The sequence below is a fragment of the Dipteris shenzhenensis genome, chromosome 31 (assembly GCF_047967505.1).
Source record: "Dipteris shenzhenensis isolate YYH24624 ecotype China chromosome 31, Dip_SZ_1.0, whole genome shotgun sequence".
Classification (NCBI taxonomy): Eukaryota; Viridiplantae; Streptophyta; class Polypodiopsida; order Gleicheniales; family Dipteridaceae; genus Dipteris; species Dipteris shenzhenensis.
The window spans coordinates 46,476,676-46,499,216 of record NC_141626.1 but is presented as its reverse complement, the minus strand read 5'-3'; the positions used below and the strand labels follow the sequence as shown (position 1 = coordinate 46,499,216).

Below are 22,541 nucleotides of genomic sequence, written 5' to 3'. Positions count from 1 at the left end.
CGGCAATGAAAGCAGTGACGTTCTTGGTAGTACCGCTTCTGCTCGTTGGACTGTAGATAGCCTCTCGTAATGCATGCTTTAGCCTTCTCATCCAGAGTCATCTTGGGCTTGGACTCCTCTTTTTAACCAGAAGCCTGGTCATCTTTCTTTTGGAACTGGTTGTCCTTCTTCTGATCCTTACCCGCTGTGTTGTTTGACTGCTACGGGGCTTTGGAATCTTTTTGGCCTGCTTCGACTTTCCCCCGTTCAGCATCATCTCCTGATTTTGTGCAAGAGTCTACGCCCGCTCGTAATCTAGCGGGTCGAAGCTCCGAATGGTATAACAGATGTTGGTGTCCAATTCTCAAATGAATTGCTTCATCTTGGCACTCTTCGCCATCATGCCAAACTACTGCACCAACATGATGACCTTGTTACTATATGTCAACACAGGCAAACCATTCTAGGAGAGACAAGAAAACTCATTTTCCAAGTTAAGCATATATTGGGGTGGAAGAAAACAGGCTTTGAGGTTGGCCACAAACGAAATTCATCTTAAACGTTATTGGGTAAATATGCTTACTAGCCCAATATTGCCACCAGGTCACTGCCTCACCCATCCCACAATGTTGAGGGGTGGACTTTGTCTTGCTCATCTTGAATCTGTGTCAACGGAAAATGAGCTACAAACCGATGAATAAATTACAAAATTGATGAATGGTCACACTTACCATCATGCTTAACAAAATTTGGAGTGGACCGAGTGAGTGATGTTACCTTTGTCGATGAGTGACGAAGCTGTGGTGGTGACGGATGCTACGCTCAAACTTGCATGCATAGTGGCTAACATCTGTTTGTATTGGAGAAGCATCACCTTTCAATCTAGCTTTCGTTGCCTCTCTGCCTAGGTGAGCTCTACGCAGTGACTCCTCATTTTTGTGTTCCTCATGCATTAACAAGGCTTTCTTCTAATTGGGATGAATGTTCTTCGAGTTGCTATAGGAGGACCCGATTCTGCTCTAGAAGGTTCGCCATCACTTCTTGAGCACTTGGTGGAAGCAAATCTTGTTGGTAGTCTTTCTCCTCTTCAAAGTCTTAAGGGTGAATCCTTTTCCTGACCCTTCCATGGCTCTTGATTGTGTCCACTTTCCGGATCTCAACACAACCATACACTCGCGGTAGTTAAGCTGGATCCATATTGAAGCTGTGATACCAATGTAACATTCAACGGTAATCTGATCGTGTAATTCACAGCAAGACCTTTAAACCTTTAGCAAGAATTTAGCGTTGTACACCATAGAGAGAAAGGAGATGAGGGTAGAGAGAGAGAGTAGAGTCGACAAACCGATTGGGTCCCTATACCCACTGAGGGCCTCCTCCCCCAATGAGGGGATAATTTGCTTTATACTTGGAGAACTGAGAAATACAAAGAACACTCTTCGAGAGAGCATGAAAAAACACACTTCTGAAGAGCTCATTGTGCACACATATAGCAAACCCAAAGACCCAAGAGGCAACGCCGACCAATATCGAGACCTTGAGGCTGTCCACACTGACGATGTAGGACGCTTCTGCAAGGCAAGGGAGAGCTTGTGCTATCCACCGAAATGCAGGGCTACTACGTGAGTGAGAGAGTGAAAGCTAGGAGTGATAGATCCTATAAGAGAGCTGAGAGATATGACTGAAATAAAGAGCTGAGAATAAGCTGTGTAAAATTGTACAAGATAACTGAAAAGAGTTGCTGAAACAAACCCCAAACCTTACTACGTTCACTGTCTTGACTCCCCGTCTGATGCGCTATGGGAACACCTTCCCAGAGGGCTGATTGTTTATTTATAGGGCTTTTGGGACTGGTTGGCTGGCCCCATAAAGGTAGCCCTAGGCCCCATAAATGCCAGCCTAGGGAGGGGTGCAAGGTAGCCTATAAATTCATCCCTTCCCTTGCCATTCTCTTCACTTGTTCTAGCTCTGAGGGGGCCTAGAAGGGCTCCTATCCTAGGTTGGACCTAAACCTAAGATGGAAATACTATCCTACGGTTCTCTAGTGGGTAGTAAACAAGGACTAATCTTCTGACTTGACGTAAGGCTGAGAGATTGACTTACGTAGCTTATGCCTGACTATCCCTAGACAAGGGATCACAAAGGGGTCACAACATATGGCAAAATCTCCTATTAGGAAACTATTACGCACTTGTCGATGTAGCTAGTGTCACTTTGCACCCAAGTGCAAGGATGCATGTGACAAAAGCCTTCTAGAAATCAACAAAGCAACAATAAAGCGATCTGCCTTTCAGCCAGCATTCATCTAGTATAACACGACGATTAACAAGATTATCAACCGTGCTATGCTCAGCTCTAAAACCAACTTGTTATCGGGCTCTTTTCCCCTCTGTCTCAGCCCTTTTGCTCCATGATAGTGCTAAACAGCTTGGCCATGGTAGACCCAACCATGATGGTTCAATAATTAGTCACATGCTAAACAACTATGGCCTCTTGCCCCCTTGTCCCCTCAAATCGAGGGCTCACAGGTGGGGTAGTGACCTTCTAACACCCCCTCTCAATGTCACAACTGTGGGCCGATCCCCATGCGTCGAATGAGGTGCTCCAACTGCTCCCTGGGAAGCGCTTAAGAGGCGACAATAAAATCTTTGTCATCCATCCTTGCTGTAATAAAGAACAGTAAACTGAATTTACAGTGGAGAACTTGACCACGCAGCAAGCCTAAGTGTCAATTGGAGTGGAGAACTTGACCACGTAGCAAGCCTGAGTGTCGATTGGAGTCGCCTTCTAGCAGAGGTACTCCGATCTAGAGCTGTGAACCTAGCTCTGATACCATGTTGGAAATAGAGGATAGAATCACACACCTCACTTCCTCTCTAGCTCATACAACACTCAGAAAAACTAAAAGAGAGAGAGGGCAAAACTCAGATATATTCCTTCACAATCATGGGCAACAAAAGCTCAATGATGAGCATGTACAAACAGCCTGAGATGTTGTCAATAATGCTGAGCCTCTTCCTCTCCTTGTGTGCTTGCCTGTGTGCATCGCTGTAAGTGCAGGTGATGAGGAATGAGGGGGGAAGGGGGGGCTTTTTATAGGAGGGGCTAGGCCCCCTCAATCTGGCCGACCAAGGAGTCGGCTCCCTACCCAAGGCACCGACCTGCCAGCCCACCAACTGACCTGATTGGTCAGCCTTTGCTGGCTGGTCAGGCCTGATTGGGCAGGTCCAAGTGGCGCCTAGGATGCCACGCCATCAAGCCTTGTGCAAGCCGCAAATCGATGGTTTTTTTTCCTTTGATGCCGAAGTATTCAGTAGACTCTTCCCACAATTTCTACCGTGATTGTATTATACTTCTGTGTAGGCCGACAATTCCCGGTAGAGGATTTGTTTGCTCGTAATCGTAAATTTTGAACGCGATTTCAGAACCTCAGTTGGAACCTGAGTACATGCCCAGTCTCTTGTATAATATTTATTGTTTGGTTTTGATGCAGGTCCAAGCTGGCCTTCAATGGCTTAACTTGCTGCCTCGCCGTATATCGAAAGTCACTGTGGATTCCCATGCAGCTCACCCAGGCGGGGTAAAGACCACCTTATCCGTATCCAGTAGCTTCGTTTACATTAGTTTGCTTATCTGGTGTCCCCTCAATGATCCTAAGCCTTCGGAAATAGATTTGTCATTAGCATTTCTTTAAGCCTAGGATTCATCCCCAGGCACCCGGGCTTGATTCCAATTCTTTGCAGACGAGTTGTTTGAGGAATGTTGATTCAACGAAATGGTAGAGCAGATGTTCTGGTCACTACGGAGCTCCCTTCATTAGTCCAAGCATTGAAATTTGCCTGAGCTTTAATACTTAGCGTCCATGCATGCTTACCTCCATTGGAGAAGCGAAGCTTTTCACCGAAGCGGAAATCACATAAAGTCTACTCTATACGGTGTATGGCATCTGCTTACCTGTGAGAAAACGTGCTGTTGTGCTCGATCTCTTCTGTCCTGGGGTTTGGAGCTGACGCATTTTAGTTTGACGCCCTCTAGGATTCTTAACATCATTTGTCTGTTTGTCTCACTTAGTTTTAACCAAGCTGGAGCCGCAGTTATAAATACGATGCGTATCCGTGATATGTTACTGAAATAGAACCGTAAGTGTTTCAAAAGCTCTTTGTATTTGTGATATGCTACTGAAATACAATACCTAGTGTTTCAAATGGTTTTCTTCGTTACATTATTCTCGTTTTTGCTGAAGTTTATAGAGTAGTGATGAAGAGAGAGCGGCGCACTCTCTTGTCCTATTCCTTTTATGGATTCCTATACGGTCACAAGAGCTATTCTAATTTATTAGTGAGAAAGGTAACTCTCTTGGGATTGCCCCCTTTAATTTTATGGGATTGGGCAATCGGTCACAAGAGCTATTCTAATTTAATTAGTGAGAAAGGCATAGGTCCTAATTGTTTAATAGTGGCTTGTCACACCGCCTCACCGCCTCCTCACCACCCTCCTTCAAACCTCCTCCCTCCGTAGCTTTCCAACTCCCTCCACAATCACAGCAACCGCAGCCCTTCCCTCTCTTCCCTGGCGCTCACCGCCTTCGCTGCGAAGGTTATCTGGAACAAGCATGGAACAAGCGAAGGTTGGAATCCTTATCGTGTTAGAGAAAATGCCTTCCATTCCTGCCCTCTTATGTTCCCATAGTTCAAATGCTGTGGTGGCAGTTGGACTGCCTGGGGCAGCAAAAGAGGCAGTGCGTTAAGCAGTTGGACTGCCTGGGGCAGCAAAAGAGGCAGCGCGTTAACGGGCAGCAAAAGAGGCAGCGCGTTTCGCTGCCCCAGGCAGTCCAACTGCCACCACATCCAATAGCTTGGGGCAGCAAAAGAGGAACGCGCTGCCTCTTTTGCTACTTAACGCGCTGCCTCTTTTGCTGCCCCAGGCAGTCCAACTGCCACCACATCCAATAGTGCCTGGGGTAGCAAAAGAGGCAGCGCATTCCTCTTTTGCTGCCCCAAGCTATTGGATGTGGTGGCAGTTGGACTGCCTAGGGCAGCGAAACGCGCTGCCTCTTTTGCTGCCCCAGGCTATGGGATGTATGCCTTAACGCGCTGCCTCTTTTGCTGCCCCAGGCAGTCCAACTGCCACCACATCCAATAGTGCCTGGGGTAGCAAAAGAGGCAGCGCGTTCCTCTTTTGCTGCCCCAAGCTATTGGATGTGGTGGCAGTTGGACTGCCTGGGGCAGCGAAACGCGCTGCCTCTTTTGTTGCCCCAGGCTATGGGATGTATGCCTTTCTGTATACTCTAACTAGTTTGCATTTTGGCGTCGGATTTTATCTCCTCGGGCTCTTCACGACTTTTGCTTGCTCTATTTTGTTTCGTTACTCCATTTTGCTTGCGTTGCTCGGTGGTACTTGCTTAGGACTTGATGGTGTTCACAGGTTTTTTGTTGACTTGGTTGTGTAGCAGCCCAAGGTATCATTTCATTTCATAGGACTTGCCGTCAAAAATTTGTGCCCATATTCTACAAACCATATATACGAGGCATGTACGTGGTTGCTAGAGTTACCTAGAGTCATGCAAGGGAGGGGAACTTGGACTGTCGAGGGCAGCAAAAGAGGCAGCGCGTTAATGTGCTGCCTCTTTTATTGTCCCAGGCAGTCTAAGACTCTCTCCCATATGAGGCATTCAACTGATATTCAACTCTTGAACGGATGAAAGAAGTTCACAAAACAAATGAGCGAGTGTAAGTCCAATGTTCAAGTGTAGAGATAAGATGAAAATTTTTAAAAAACCTTGTAGACCATCGGCATCTAGGTAGCAACCATGGTAAAGAAGGTCGAATTCGAAGACAGTCCTATTTACGCTCTAGAATTGCATGATAGACCAAAAGAGACAGCGCGTTAACGCGTTGCCTATTTTGGTCCCTCGGGCAGTCCAATAGTACCCTCCTTGCATAGCGTTCAAAAGACCATGTGACCTATCCCTCCAAGAGTCCAATAGCATTCCAAAGACCATAAGACATGCATACCAAAGCATACTTGTAGACAAAAGATGAAATGGTCGAAGCAACCTCTTGTGAGTATGAAAGAAAGTATTGATACATGGAGGATTGAGTAGAAAAGCCTTCATGAAAAGCCTCTCAAGGTATCTTTTCATGAGGGTAAGGGGTAGGCATAGAAGTGCATATTTACCACTGCAATTCCATATATGCAAGTGTATAGATACCACTGCAAGTTGATATACTATGTGCATTGGAGATGAACCTTTTTCTTTTAGGACACAAGTGGGTGAATGTTCCCTAAACTGGAAATCAATTGCATTGGTAGATATATGTATTTATGTCTAGATATTTATTCATAAGTGTGAGTTTACACACCTTTGCATTCATATACGTCAGTAAAATGATATTTATTCATAAGTGTGAGTTTACACACCTTTGCATTCATATACGTCAGTAATTTGAGATATTTATGTGAAGCTTTTTCCTTATGAGGTGTACACACTTCATGATCTGTTTGGGGATTTGCCCTCGTGATATGTATTGCATATGTTTTCATAAACAAAACCTTTATCATATATATATGTGAAAAAGCTCTCATGTTTTTTTGATCGTATGGATAGATTTGAGAAGACCTTTGAACCTGCCGTATGTTATACTCTATCAGTTGTTACATGTTGTTTCTTGTTTTTAGTTTTGGTTTTTATTGAAAACGTTTTGAGAACTATGATTGGAAAAATGCCTTGTTTTTTGTCTTTTCAGGATGACAGGAAAAAAAGGCAGAAAAGTTCAAGTGGCACATTCTACAAAGGTGACAAGAGGAACAAAAGTAGATCACAATGTTGAATCATCAGTAGGTGGAACAGAAGAGTAAGAAAGTATGGTGGGTCTAGAGGTTGAAGTATCATCAACTCAAAGAGATGAAGGTCCAAGATTTGAGGAGGATGAGTTGGATGATAGTGAAGTTCAGGTGGAAGGAGGAGGTGATGTGATTGGCAAATATAGGATGCTTGATTCAAATCAATGTCCTCGCATTCCCTTGTGTAGGTTGATACCTTATGCAAGAGTGAGAGGACTTCGTGATGATGTATCTTCACTCAAAAGTATATTTCAAGTGGAGGGCTATCTCCCAGAGAAAGGGTCTTTCATTGTATCTGTCTGCAAGAGTGATGGAGAGGAGATAGTTGTGATAGATGATATGAGGAAGAGTTGGTCTCCCACCTAGAGAGAGGTGGATGAGGAGTTTGAGAAAGATGTGATGTCTAACACTGACTTTCATTTTATGTCGCAAAAGATGTTATTTGTTTGGGAGGGCAATCATAGGACCACTGCATGGATGAGTGTTATCAAGGAAATCTTTCCTACAAACAAGAAAAGACATGTACGAGCGGTATGTACAATAATTGACCCAAGGAAAATTAGTGAGATTGCTCTCTTGGCAGGGCTACAATGAATGAATTCGTAAGTACATGGACTCTTTGAATCTTCTCCACATTTGTGTTTTATGCTACTTTGCATTTATTGATTGGGTTGTGTACTTTGCTGTTTGTTTTCTAGCATGAATGAACATTCCATTATCAAACCTAGTCTAAGGGACATACTCATAAATGCACACAACATTTGTGAGTGTGACTCTATGGTGTTTATGAAAACATTGTCTTCGAGTGAGATCAAATCAATAGAGAATTGAAGGGCTCAAGAGAGTAAAGGGAAGAAGCCATGGTTTCCATTGACAAGAGGTTATCTAGCAAGGCTTGTCTTCCAGGTAGAATGTTGCATTTGCATTGATGCTTACATCTTTATCACTCCTTTGCTTTCTCTAATTGGAACTTATGTATGTAGGTTGAGTACAATACAGAGCTTAAAAAAGCAATGGACAAAATATCTACAAAGCTACCTTTAAATCAAAGGGGAGAGGCAGAAGGAAAGCAGCGTACCATAATTCAAAAGAGAATTGCTGATAGGATGGGAAAGGCGTGAATTGAATTTTCTATACTTTGTTGCATTTATTTTGAAGTTAAGTGACTGACATGTCATCTTTGGATAGGTGTTGAATTGTATAGATCCTGGTCTTGGAGAGGCTTGGTTGGAAAAGTTGTTTGCCTTGCGCTTTGATGGTACGGACTCTTGCGTGACATTGGAGAAGCTCCAACTCATTGCAAAGTCTGATTTGAGATTAGAAAAAAAAAATATTTTCCTTTCTTTGTTAGAAGCCACTAAACCTATGCGAGACATGTACTTCATGCCTGTGGGTGACCTTGAGTACAGAGGGTGTGTTTCTTCTACCAATACAAATCATCTTTCATGGTGTTTGTTTGTTTCTTGCCAACGGCATGACTCTTATTTTTTATTATAAAATTGTGTCAACTTTTACTGTTTAGGTGGATTAGTAGAGAGATATTTTTGGAGAAGGTGGAGAGACTGTCATTGAAAGTGCTTGAAGATTTGAGGGTGATCACAACAATGGGCATGCCTTTGGATACCCCCAAGGATTACACATTGCAGCAATACATGGAGGATATAAAACTGGAGGGGAGAAAACATATGTTTGTGGTGCTAAGATCAAAGGAAACAAAGATGGAGAGCAAGGGTGGAAAAAAAGGAGATGGACTATCTGAGTTGGACATGGCTGCCCATAGGGTGGTTTATAGGTATGTTGTCAATTCATTCGAAGGTTCATTTTTCATTTGTCTATGTTTGTGCTGTTGATTCATGTAATTACACAATCATTGATGGTTGTTCCACTTGATTTCTTGACCTTTTGATGGTTTGGGACATCCAATTTTTTGTGTTTCTTGGTTGATAAAAATATCTCTCCCACTTGGCAATAGAGAAAAGGATCTCTGACATTCCAAATTTGTGCAAGAGTTGGGTGGAGATTGGTCATGCTGCATGCATGTATCCACCTGGCATGCACCATCTCTCTCAATGGGAATTAGCACATTGTCCCTGGTGGATAGATTTTCCTAAAGGACAAGTACTGGTGCGAGAAAGAGACTTGTACAATACTTATGCTTCACAAAAAGCCAATGAAGCAAGTAAGGACAAAGTGGAGGGAAGCTCAAGGAGAGATAAGAAAGAGAAAGAGAAACAAGAACATCCTACAGAAAAAGGTAAGGAAGATACAATATGATTGTTTGTTGATGTTGTCTTCAATTTATTTTGACATTGCATTAATAAGTTTATGATTGTTCTCTTTCTAGATGAGGGACCATCTAGTCCTATGCGGCATGAAATGGATCACATAGAGAGTGCAGGTAAGGGTGTTGTTGTGTTCTGCATATGTAGTTGTTCCTTTAACACTAGTTTTACTTGTAATTGATTTGCTTTTGTATATAGGTGGAGACTCAATCTCGGGACTTGTGAAGCAATACGTGTTCCATCGATCACAGTCACCTGACATTTCCTTGGCCCGTGGCATCACACCTTTGTTTGCTTGTACAGTTGGAGATTACATTGCAATGGGCAAAGACTTTGCTGACTCTAAAAGAAATGATAAGTATGCTCTTTTGCATGAGTTTTTTATTATAGTGGCTAGTCGAGATCAGGACTACAAGAGGATGGGTAAGAAGGTGAAGTGGGCTTCAGATTTTATATTGCTCGATTTTCCATCTGGCTATCCACTTGATGAGAGAGGATCCACTCCTACTTGGAATGTCTTGCTCGAGGACCATGTGCGGCATGGGCTTGCAATTGCATCAGCTTCTTTGTCTGATAGGGGTTGGTTGGCATGCATATGTCCTTTGGCAGGTAAGGCACAATACCACAATTGACATTTCACATTTTGTGTTTCCATTCTACTAGTTTTAAATAAAATTAATTGCTTGCAGGACAATGTATTGGTTGGATGGAACGGTTTGCATATGTCCAGGCCTGGAGGTTGTCAGACGTGTGATCATTCATGACAAGTTTCCATATGGATTTTGTAGAGAACATGATAAAAGTGTTAAGGTAAGCTACCATTCCATGCATTCTATGTTTGCATTCCATGATAAAAGTGTCTTTGACAAATGTCTCCTCGTTAGTCCTATGCATGCTATGTTTGGAAGGATAAGTCCTATGCATGCTATGTTTGCCATCTTTCATGCTATAATGCTTGCTAGTTGAAGTCAATATACTATACATGTTTTTCTCCGTGTGGTTTCCAGATGCAATCTTCAGTTTTAGCTCTAATACGTAGAGCAAAGAAGAATCCAACAGTTTTTTGGGAGGAGAGCTTTTCACTTTTCCAACAGCTTTTGATTGATCCACGTGAAGATGTCTGGACTCATTACATACCTCCCTCTACAAGGACAATCGTGCCGATGTCTTCTCAGCTAGCACGAGGTGGACTAGAGAGGAGTAGTTTTTTTGTAGGTTGCATTATGTCTCTTCTCTGTGTTCCTGGAGGGCTGGTTCTAGAGATGGGTTGTGGTATAGCCCCTCTTATGCGTGCTTGTCAGGCCATTGGCAGACCTTGTTTTTCATTTGATTCAGACAATGGTATTGTGGCTAGCATTGTTGAGCCACTTGTAGCAGATCATTCTGGAAAACGGATCAGGTCAGAGCATGATGGAGAGGGGGAAGAAGAGAGAGTGGAACCTGTCACAAACCCCTTTGATGAGTAGTATGCTACTGGCCCTGAGTTTTTGTGTTATATATTTTGAATGCTAAAATTGAGGACTTTGAAAGTGTTATTTAGCATCTTTATAATATGGTAGATAGTGAACATTTATGGGTGCCTTTGAATCAAGAAAGTACAAATTTTGATGCTTTGGATAGTGTTTGTAAGGCCTTGATCTAGCAATTGATTTTTTTTGCTTTTTATTGGTAGCGAATTGTCTTTTGTATAACACATAAGGAGGGCAAGTTCTTCTTATTGGAAATTATTTTCATTGTTCCACTTTGACTTACTTTCCTTTGAATCAAGAAAGTACAAATTTTGATGCTTTGGATAGTGTTTGTAAGGCCTTGATCTAGCAATTGATTTTTTTTGCTTTTTGTTGGTAGCGAATTGTCTTTTGTATAACACATAAGGATGGCAAGTTCTTCTTATTGGAAATTATTTTCATTGTTCCACTTTGACTTACTTTCCTTTGAAATGTATGTTTTGTTGTAGTTTGTTGCCATGCTATGCAGAAAAAATGACAAGATTCATGACAGCCAACAAAAGATATGATGAGTGGCAATTAGATAAACCACATGCGCGCAACTACTTTCTTGATGATGAATGTCAGGGGGATTAGAACATGGTTTAAAACACCATTTTGTTCATAGACTGATAATTGTTGTGGTGAACCATGGACACATTTGGAAAGTTTTGGTCTAGTGCATTTTGCGGGTGAAGTGGTATTTCAATAGTCATCTATGTTATGAGTTTGGTAATTAGTTTATGTTCTTCAAGTGAAAGATAGGGTGGATTGTAAGTCTAATTATTGGTATGCTTATTATGACAACATCTTGCTATAGTAAGTTCGGTTTCAAATTTGTTCTCATCGGAGGAATTGTAAAAAAACTCGCTCGCTTAATTGGGCCCGCTCGCTTTTTCTTGCTCGCTCTATTGACTACCTCGGAATCAAGCTTGGTCCCGTCTTCCTTGTGCACATGCACCCATGCGTTAGAACCAAAAATGCGAAGATGAGTGATAGAGGGATAACCTGTTCACAAAATGGACACACACATACACATACAAGATGCCCTATAATGTGCATTACTAACGATTGATAAAATGACACATATACACAAACAGTGAGGATTAGATCCCTTGGCTCCATTTCAGGTCCTCTCAAGAGCCAAGACATTACGCTATACGGACTATCAAGTGCAATTTACATGCCTCAACATTTCAATATACACAAGGCTACACCAAAGGCAAAAGCAACACCAATACATCCGATAACTTCCTTCGAGTTTCTAGTACATGCAGATGCATTACATGAAAAGGTTGAGAGGCAGTAAGGGTAGGAAAGGAAAACATCCTATTGGATAGAAACACTACATGGTAATATGACTATAATGAAGTAGCCTTTCCAACGAAATAGCTTCCAATTTAACAGCTTTTTTTTTTTAGAAAATTATTTTGAAGGCCCCAGTATACACAACCATACTGTTTATTGTAATGCCTAATAAAACTGTTGCTTGATCAGAAATTCTACAATTAGATCTGTAATTCTATTACAGTGTCCCTTGCGTTGGCATGTCTGATCTTACACAAATTCCCATAGCTGAAAAAGTGACATGTCATTTATAATAAACAGAGACTGCCATCCAAAGAATGAGCAATATTTTACATGGTAGTGATGCAAGCTCTGTGATGGCAACACCTTGATCTACAAAGATAGTATAAAGTCTCTTACCAGTAAATGTATGTAAAATCCTTTTGCCTTATGCTACTGCAGCTGCAGTAGAACACAGAGGCAAAGTACTGTTGTCCCCAAAGCTCATCTCCACAGGTTCCAGGCACGTACAAGAATTGTAGGATCCAAGCTGAGCTCTATCGTTATCTCCGAATCCCAGCACAGTCCCTTTGTTTGTGATGACCACTGTGTGATAAAATCCAGTACTGACCTGAGAAATGTGATGGCTTTTCAAAGATTCCACAAGAGTTGGAAGTAGAATCTTGTCAGAGTTTCCTCTGTTTGCCAGCCCCAAACTTCCAAGTGCCATCCATCCAAACGCAAAAACCATGCCATCATCACTGAGCACAAATGTTTTGCGCCTCTTTGCGCATACCTGCAAAGTGGACTCATGTTCAGAAATCAAAGTAAGTATATATAAAGAACCAGAGGACGATGAAAGTGTATCTGACCTGAACTGCACGAGTGTCACACAGACTTGCTACTAGTGCTGGAATAGCTTTATCAGTCTCATCACCATGGCCTAGTGCTCCACAATAGCCTTTCCCCCACGTGTAGACCTGCACTAAATTCCAAGAAAAGAACTAATTAGCATCACATATCATGATGAAAGGATAAATATAGTACACAACAATGCTAGTGCTGCAAAGTAGCTTGGATTTCAGTAACTTTGATACCCAGTATCCGTAAAGAATTGTTATCATGGGTACATCTGAGTGCATGGCAGGTTAATGTTCTCATGACTAGATCGGGATGCTGCTTTGATCCTGTGTTCTCTTTGGGCTGTTTGAGCATTTTGGAGTAATACTAGCAGTTGTAGTTATTCAACTGAATGGTCTCGATGTTGGATTTATCCAATCAATATGGAGGTATAGAAACGATGTAGTCTCTGACTATGAACAGCAGTCTCTTAGTTCAATGGAAAACACTGCTATTGGAAGCCAGATTTTGAGGAGCTCCCGTAATTTGCAATGTTGGAAAAAAACCAGATAATTACTACACATGAAATATAGACTTTGGCACATAAAATGACACTTGCAGTCAGTGTCACCAAAAAACACGTTTCCGGGCACCAAAACGTGCAGAAACGTTTCTTAGAAACGTCCAAAACGGGCAGTTAGGGCGAAACGTCTGGCTGTCAAAAAATCCGCCGCGACGGGTTTCTTTCTGAATTTGGCCACCATTTTCGTTTTTTCGCTCCTCTCCCGCGCCGCTCCATTGCTTGCCTTGCTCCTAGTGCCTACCATCTACTCTACCCTCTACTCTCCTCTACTCTCTACTCTACCCTCTACTCTAGTCTCTACGGTCTACCCTCTACTTTCCCCTACGGTCTACCCTCTACCCTCTACTCTACTCTACTCTACTCTACTCTACTCTACTCTACTCTACTCTACTCTACTCTACTCTCCTCTCCTCTCCTCTAGCCTCTACTCTCTACTCTACCCTCTACTCTACAGTGTACTGTGTACACTGCAGTTGTTAGCAGCTGGCTTGCAGGTGACGAGCTTTGATTATGTATACAGTTTACACCATACAGTTACCAGTATATCATTATGGCATGTTACATGTATGATGTAAACAGTAATACATAATACATTTTGTTATATTTTGAATCTTGAATCTTGAATCTTGAAATTTGATTCTGAAATTTGAATTATAAAGTTAAAAGTTTATTGTTTGAACTATGGGCCATGGCATATGCTAGCAGCCATATGCACTTGCAACTAATTAGTTAATGGTAATTTGTAAACTGGAAGATCTATGTCTTTGTAAACCTCAATCTATAGGCTGCGTGACGCATCTTTTTACTCTTTCAACTGTGTAATATGTGTGTGCACAATATGGATATCTGAGAGCTCTTTTGAGAGAGAATCTGAAGACAATTATTTATGAAGTATATATAACTTCTATAAAATATAGTATTTTTAGGTGTTTCTAGAAGAACGCCTATAAAAATCTAGAAACGCGTTTCTAGAAACGTTTCTTGTGACACTGCTTGCAGTAGATAAACTGAAAGATGGCGACTCAAATTCATGGACCCAAAGCTTCACCTATACAACTAACTCAAGGACGACTTCATTGCTCAGCCTCACTTGCTTATTGCAGTTTACAAGACCATGAAATGCCACAAAGGTCACAGGAGATATCCAAGAGGATACGACACACAGTCGACCAGCTACACAAGCTAAGGCTGCCTGCATGCACACAGCACTGCGCTCAGAAGAGATTCCAATATATAAGCAACGTACCCATGTCAGTTCACGTCAAGAGCACCTCCAGCACGTTCAAGAGCCGTCTGTCTGCTACCAGCACGTTGAGCCTATCACTTTCCTCCAGGCAAGTAGTCTCTCTCATCAGATGGTCTTCTGGACACTGCCAACAGGCAAAGGAATCAACCGCCCGCATAAACCAAGTGGGGAAACGAGAAAAAAAGAGACTAAGCAAAACAAAATTGTTGTTGTCACAAAACCAAAACTGTCGCCATCTCAAAAATTACAATGACTAGAGTCACCAAAAGGCATCCACATCTTCTTTTTCAAGATCAATCACCGTGTCTCCATTCTGAGCATACCCTGCAAATTCATCACCCTCTTCTACAAGACATGCCTTCTTGTTGGTGCTCTCTGCAACTTCCTTTTTCTTGAGAGTCGAGATAGCTCTTTTGTAGCAGAATGTTTCTACATGGCCCTCCCGACCACAATATTCGCATACTAATTCCTTCTTATTTGCATTACCTACACTCTTCCTTTTTCCTTAGCAACATAAGCTGGTTCACTGCCTCCCAAAGTCTTCAATTCTGCTCATCTTTCCTCACTCAAAAGCATGGCTACAACATCATGAAAATTCAAAGAATCGGAATTCAACCTAACGATTGTCACCAGCTCTGAGTAGCTTTGTGGAAGACATGTGAGCAGGATAGCCTTAGCATCATCATCATCAATTCAAGTTCTGAGAGCCTGGAGCTGCTTTATAATCGATTGCATTTTGTCAGGTGTGTTGCCAGAGAATCACCATCCCCCGTCTGGAGAGCAAAGAGCTCTTGCTTGAGCATCATCTTCGAATTGCACACTCTTGAACCAAAACGTGGCTCTAAAATGTTCCAGTTTTGTGCTGCAGTCTTCGATATGTCAACATGCTGAAAAAAATATACTCTGAGAGCACGTCCCAGGAGACCAAGAGCTTTCTTGTTCTTCACATAACACGCATTCATTTTTTCAAAACCCTGGTTATTAGCAGGCCGCTTCTCGGATCCTCAGACAACCCCCTAGATCCCCTTCTCCGTAAGAAGAAGTCTAACAAAGAGCTGCCATGACCGGAAGTTTCTTCCATCGAGCTTGACAAAAGATGCTTCAGGAAGACCTGACTTAGATAAAGAAGTTTTGGATCAACTATCCATGACTCGAAACTTAGCACACAATTAGAAGACTTCTTGACCAAAGAACACAGACTAAGATTTCCTAGATGAACCCAACAAGTCTTCACAGATTCTCCAGGTGAGGCTCTAATACCAATTGTTGGAAAAAAACAAGATAATTACCACACATGAAATATAGACTTTGGCACATAAAATGACACCTGTAGTAGATAAACTGAAACATGGCGACTCAAATTAATGGACCCAGCTTCACCTATACGACTAACTCAAGGACGACTTCACTGCATAGCCTCACGGGCTTGTTGCAATTTAGAAGACCTAGAAATGCCACAAAGGCTACCGGAGCCGATACCCCCTCTAGAGACTGAGGATCTCGGCTTCAGGATTGGACTCTTTACTTGCCAGGGTCGACATGCCGTCCTTTGCGGCTGTCTCACATTACTGTCTCTTCCTTGTATAAGGTCCTTCTGCCCTTGCCTTGGGTTTCACAAAGGGCGAATAATCTTTGGCAAATGAATCGTCTTGCAAAGTGGTGGCGAAAGCGACTACGAGGGATTTGGCATTTAAAAATTCCTCTTCAACAACAGGTTTTCTTGTGGAGAGTCTTGCTAGGGATTCTTCCTTCTGGGCAGATTTTGGCGTGCAGACATATAGCTCCAACTGCTCCGTGGGAATCAGTGCCTCATCTTCTTTGGCATTGCTCCCACACCCATGATTTTCTGGGATTCCTTGGGCAGCATTTGAGAACCAGATTTCCGAATGCTACTTTTGAAAAATCTCTCTAGCTTTTTGGAATTCACCCACCTAGATAGGGGGTCAAGAATTTTCAAGTTCTTGATGGTACAACAAAAGACGAGTGACAAAAGATCCCAACGCTGCCGGAGAGGCAATGGAGAGAACTGACAAGATCTGAGTGGTATCTGCTAGTATCTGCTGATAGTCGTCTCTGATGTGTGCATATCGGGGGCAATGTAGGGCTATATGTGCCTCTGTCTCTACTGTCTGCGAATCACAGAATTTGCAAACTCTGACATGTCGCGGCGGATTTAGCCAAGTTCCTGTCTCTATTGCCAAGGTATGTGACCGTGTGCGGAATCTGGCAATACTCTTGCGATAGAGAAGAGGTATGGGAGTACTGATGTATGGCTGAGCAGAGGCATCTGGTGTCATGAAAGATGACCAGCATAAAGGATTTATTTGATCTTGATAGTATTCTAGCTTGGTCCTCTTTTCTGCTGTCAACCATTGGGTTTGTAGAGTGCACAATAGGGACAACTGGAATTCTTGCATCTTGACCTTTTCAGGGGGCATAGTCAGGTATGATTCCACTTTCCATCTGCTGAACCATTTCCTTATATATGTCCCCCATCCTGTGCACATAATCTTGCTTTTATGATTCTTCGAAAGTTTCATACCAGCAGTCCATGCTCTATGTGGCAATCTTTCTTTTGGCATTTGTTGTACTTCCACTAGGTACTTTGAGAGAGAGAGAGAGAAAGAAAGAAAGAAATTTTATTAAAGGTCCACGGAAGGCCATACATGGCCTATGGGACACAAAATCATCCGAAAGGAAAATACATCATCAACGATGCGCCAGTCATGGCCATCGACCATGCCTCCTGCCATGAGTGTGAAGATCTGGGCAAGTATCAAGTGGGCTGCTGGCGGTGCCAAGTCTCCATGGAGCAATCTCCTCCGAAAATCTGCCATCATCCTCCGTCGTCTAGAAATAAAGCGACGGGTACGGACTCTGTGTAAGATCATCCTGCGGTGCTGCCGGATCATGTCATATGTACATCCTCGGAAAACCTTTATTAAAGAAAGAAAGAACCTTTATTAAAGTCATAGGAACACCAATGGATCTATGAGGATATAAGAAACTTATACAACAAGCTGAAAGGGTGGAGCTACTAAAACGAGCATCATCACCCATGCTAGATGCTAAATGCTACATAGTCATAAAAAGCATCAGTACTACATAGTCATAACATCAACATCATCTAATCATCATCATATGTCTCATCAAATCCAATGTCAAGCTTGGCCGGATACCGTAGATACTGGAGCTCTAGAAGGGAGTCATGGTGGGCCCAATGGCTGGTGAGGCTGCGGTGGTATAAGATTAGAGATACAACAATGGCAGCTATCTATGGGTGTGGTCTAGCATGGCCTCTTGGATGTGGCTCTACAATTGACAAGGGCCACGATAACTCCTATATGTTGCACCCCGTGTCTGAACATGGAACGGATGTCTCCAAGCATCATCTGTCTCCTCCCTCTGTCGGGTGTGTCATGTTGTTGGCATTGGATCTCTACCTCGCCGACCACCCGAGAGACAAGGTCTATATTGATATGGCTGAAAGAACTCTGTGATCATGCTCTGAGATAAGTATGCCTGTGGGCCCCATCCTTGTCTCTGTAAACCGAGTAAGCGCTCTGGATGCCTAACTGCCTCATGAATGAAGGTGGCTAAGCATCTCTGATCTGGATAAGAAAGAAACTATGAGAACAGTCCGGAGCTATCTCTAAAGAGACAAAAGTAGCAGCCTTGGATCTCGTAATATACTTGGCACCTAAAGATGAAATGCTCCTCTGACTCAATTTCCTGTAGATTGTTAAATTGACATGACTTACTCTCTCTCACATAAAATATAACACGAGAAGTTTATCACACCAAAATAGGACTCACATATATTAAGCAGAGCACTCAGAAATCACCACTCATCCCTACGGGGCTTGTCATTTATAAGAAGACACACTCTGATAAAGAGCCACCAAGGCTAATACAACTAATGCACAGTCCAGGACTGCATAAAATGACACTCGCACTCGACTATCTACACCTACACAACAAGAAGCTAACCACACAAAGGGATGTCGCAAAGTATCATGGAGACTTTCTGGCACTCGAAGCACGGCCGGAAGAGTATCAGATTACTCTCTATGGAGCACCTTTGTTCGCCAAAAATGCATGGTGGCTTGAATATATTGAATATTCACTTTCACATTTTGGCACATAAAGGGAAGATGATGCTGGAATTTCTGCAGGATGATCAGCCTTGAGCTGCCACGATGCATCACCTACTTTCCTAGTTGACTACTCATGCTTTTGGACACTAGCTTCCCACTCCATGGGACTCCATTTTGGGTTATATTGATGGCAGTGTCAAAAGGCTACCCTTTTACTTCTAAAATGTTCTTAGCTTGGAAAGAAATTCTTTCTCATCCTAAATGGCATGGTCATGACTCTCTTGATGGGAATTCCTTGCGTACTGAGAGTCTGCACTGGTCAAAGGTGTTTGATCATCCCCTTGCCTTGCAAACACCCAGACACTTATTTTATTTCATCCAAAGGGATTAGGTTGGTCGGTAATGTGCTTCATGCTGATGGTACTTTAATATCCCTTCCTTTTGTAACCAGACAGTATGGACTGGGCATGCATTGCCGATCCCTCTAGCACTATCTTTCTTAGATGCTTCGTTGTTTTCTACCGGTATCCAAGCTGGATCTTACATATCGTCTTAGTGATTGGACCTTACATCGCCAAGGTTTTGCCACTCGTCCCTTACGCCTCGCTGATATATCCATGGCCAATTTATACAAGGTTTTGATGCCTCCTCCTTGGATTTCACTACAGCTTTGGTCTATGAATCGTAATGCCAAATGGTGGCATAAAAGATTGCAATTTGGGCCTGCAAACTTCCTCTTCGCCAACAGGTTTTTCTATGGCGAGTGATCCTTGGCGTTATTCCCTTTGGCAAACTCTTGGCACATAGAACATATTGCTCCCACTATCTGTCACAGATGTCTCGCTCCAAGGGAATCTTTGCTCCATCTTTTTGAGCATTGTCCTGTCACTAGTGACTTTCTGTTTTTTCTCCAGCAATGTCTCCGAGCCCACTTTCCTATGCTTGCTTTGGCAAAGGCCCGAGTTGGACCTTTTTTTCACATGGGTGCGATATTGGGGACTCTGGACTGTGGAAAGACAGAAACCATAGTCTTTGGAGAGTCTTCTTCTTCCATGTTTCACTATTCCTGGATGTCGCTCAGGCAATCCCTTTATGATTGCCTCTATGTTCGTCAAATAGATTAGTATGTTTACGTGTCTTACAATGAAATCTTCTGATATTGTAATTGCATGTCTTCTCTTTGGGGACTGCTCTTTGTAATATAAAGATACATGGGTTTCACTTTAAAAAAAGTTTGTGTGTGTGTGTGTGGAGAGAGGGAGAGAGCAAAAACTGAAGAAGGAATAAAGAAACTTACTTGCTAAGCACCTAAGCATAGGCTGTCACCTGGATTTCAAAATACTTATTGTTCTAAAACTGAGATCATCAGACTTGACATCAAACACCAGAATTCTCTAAGGATCAGTGTGGAGCTCTACCTTACGTACCTTGAGAAACTTGTTGCTCATTTATAAGGAGGCTTTCAACAAAAGAGAAAATACTGAATTTGTGGAACAGTAGGCTTTGATTGAATCTCTGGATGCGTTTTTATTTTGAGACTCTTGTGAGTGCATAACAAGGCTATATGCTACGTACTTAAAAGAAGAGAATTTTTAAAGAGACCAAGCAGGACTAACTGAAATATAAAGCCATTCATTCCACTTCCTGTATCTAAGAATTCTGACAACCAGCTCAAAAGGTGAGATAAGGTGAAAGCAACCTGCCCATTGGAGCCCATTGCCACAGAATGTTCGTCTCCTGCTGCAACACGAAGCATAAAAAGATTCTCCTCCTGAAACTTCTCAATTACACGTGGCTCCAACTCATTAGAGGAATCCCCATGACCTAGGCAGAAGTATGCGCCATTGCCACAAGAGTACACTGCACCATCTTGAGTCGCTACTAGAGTGTGATTGGTACCAGCAGACACTTGAGCGACTGGACAAACTTGACTGAACCTTTCAACCTTTTCTGGAACAAGCCTATTTATGGTGTCTCCATGACCTAGCTGCCCATGTGCATTTGCTCCACATGTGTACACTTCACCCTCGCATGTGAGGACAACCGTGTAGCTGAACCCAGTTGCAACCTGCAGGCAATTACAGACCATGGCTAAAGTGGATGCGTTTGGAGAGCTTTGATATTTATTGCCAAGGCAGATGTCAACCCTAAACCAAATGAGAACTTGGCTAGACAATGTGTGTAAACGTGTTGGGTTTAGAATTGATGGCAGTAGCCTTGTTTCCCCAACCTGCTTGCAAGGAATTCCCTTTAGCGTTGATACAAGCGTGGGTTTGAAAATTGTCTGTGCAATTTGTCCATGGCCACAGCAGCAAGACGAATTGTCTCCATACGTGAACAGCTGGAATTCAAATTCTGGTTTAAAAAGAGAAACATAGCAAAATATATTGACAGAATAAGTGTAAGTTGCACTTAAGAGCACTGATTGTAGTCAGCAATGATAAAAAATTTATCCAGAACTACGATGCCAGGTGTCTTCAAACGTCGATTACATACCTCTCCACAATTTGTGACAAAAGCTACATGCTGGTGAGAACCTGCCACGTGAGTAACAGACAAACCAATGGGCACCTCCACAGGCATGAAACTAGTGCAGAACTGAGTATTATGTGGCCGTTGGGCTTGAGTTGCAGTAAGACCCGAACCGCAAAGAAACAACTCCGTGTCACCAGTCAATAATAGGGTGTGATATTTCCCAGTAACAACTTGGATCTGAAAAGAATTTTGTAATTTGTAAGCTGAATTTATCACCTATCGCATTGATCTCAAACTCATCGTTTGTTAGCGTGACAAATGTTCCCTACGAGAAGCTCGCAGCAAATCACACATAACCTAGTGAAAACTGGAAGAAGCCAATTGCCAACTGTAAACTGTCCATGGAAATGTGGAGAAAGTAACACACATTGCCCTTGGGAGTCGCAACACAACCGTATGCTTGCTCCACCGCTTGCAGAAACCTCAGTAGCAGTTTCCAACTACCGCCACATCTTTGGAGCAATTGCCTACGAAATTGTTGGGACATGGATAAATACAATATATTTATATTGCACAAGTCTAAAGCCGCAATTTCAGCGACTGACTTGAATCTCAAAGGCAACAAGCCATGTGCTGCTCGGAATGAATAGCAGGAGGCTTCAAAACAAGCCAGATCTTCTGCCGCAACGCCCCTCTTCGTTAAGATTCTATGAAGAAGATGGGGAGGTAGATCCAGTATCCCAGAGATCGCCGCCGCCATGCTGTATTCCACTGACGGAATCTCAAAACGGTGATGGGCGACTTAGTTATCTGCCCACGTGCGATTTAAGAATTCGAGGGGCTCAGAAAAACGGGGGCGGGGTCAATGAATGATTTATGGACAAGCCCAAGCTACCCAATTGCTGCAAAGTTGGCAAGTTGCTCCGGTAAGGATATATAATCGTGCAGACGAGTAGATCGAACTTTCGATAAGGAAGCAAGGCAAACGGAGTGAGAAGGCGGAGCTAACAACGATTGCGCATTGATGGACGACATGAAAGAGCTTCAAACAATCGAGTCGTGTAGTGCAATCAAAGAATGCAAAAACGTAAATCCAAGGGCGATTTATGAAATGAGCTTGATATAAGCGCAAAACCCAAGGAAAGTTCTCACCTTGATAAATGACAGGTTTAGACCAAGTGTGCCAACTTTCTTAAAGTAGTAGTAAGATATATATATATATTTGTTCGGTTGTTTTATATATTATATAATTATTTAATTTTGTTTATTATTTGAGAAATTATTTATAAAATAATATTAAAAATTAATATACTCTCTCTCTCTCTCTCTCTCTCTCTCTCTCTCTCTCTCTCTCTCTCTCTCTCTCTCTCTACTTGGCGTCTAGTCTTGTAAAAATTGGTGACGTGGTGATATAACCCACTG

At 42.5% G+C, this 22,541-nt stretch overlaps 1 protein-coding gene across 2 annotated transcripts; it reads right to left on the bottom strand.

Annotated features, from left to right (window-relative positions):
* Positions 1 to 12,067: 12,067 nt before the first annotated feature.
* LOC147881540 (Regulator of chromosome condensation (RCC1) family protein) lies at positions 12,068 to 22,193 on the bottom strand. 2 transcript variants are annotated; one of them, XM_087369904.1, is made up of 6 exons: positions 21,547 to 22,193; positions 21,141 to 21,356; positions 20,875 to 20,985; positions 20,344 to 20,712; positions 12,751 to 12,858; positions 12,068 to 12,674 (listed from the first exon to the last, which is right to left on the bottom strand). In XM_087369904.1, exons 1-6 carry the CDS (start codon positions 21,877 to 21,879, stop codon positions 12,327 to 12,329), a joined length of 1,485 nt encoding a protein of 494 aa, XP_087226030.1. In that variant the 5' UTR covers positions 21,880 to 22,193; the 3' UTR covers positions 12,068 to 12,326. The 2 variants fall into 2 exon arrangements, with proteins under 2 accessions (XP_087226030.1, XP_087226031.1); XM_087369905.1 differs by having other exon boundaries at positions 21,141 to 21,302; positions 21,545 to 21,676.
* Positions 22,194 to 22,541: the final 348 nt, after the last annotated feature.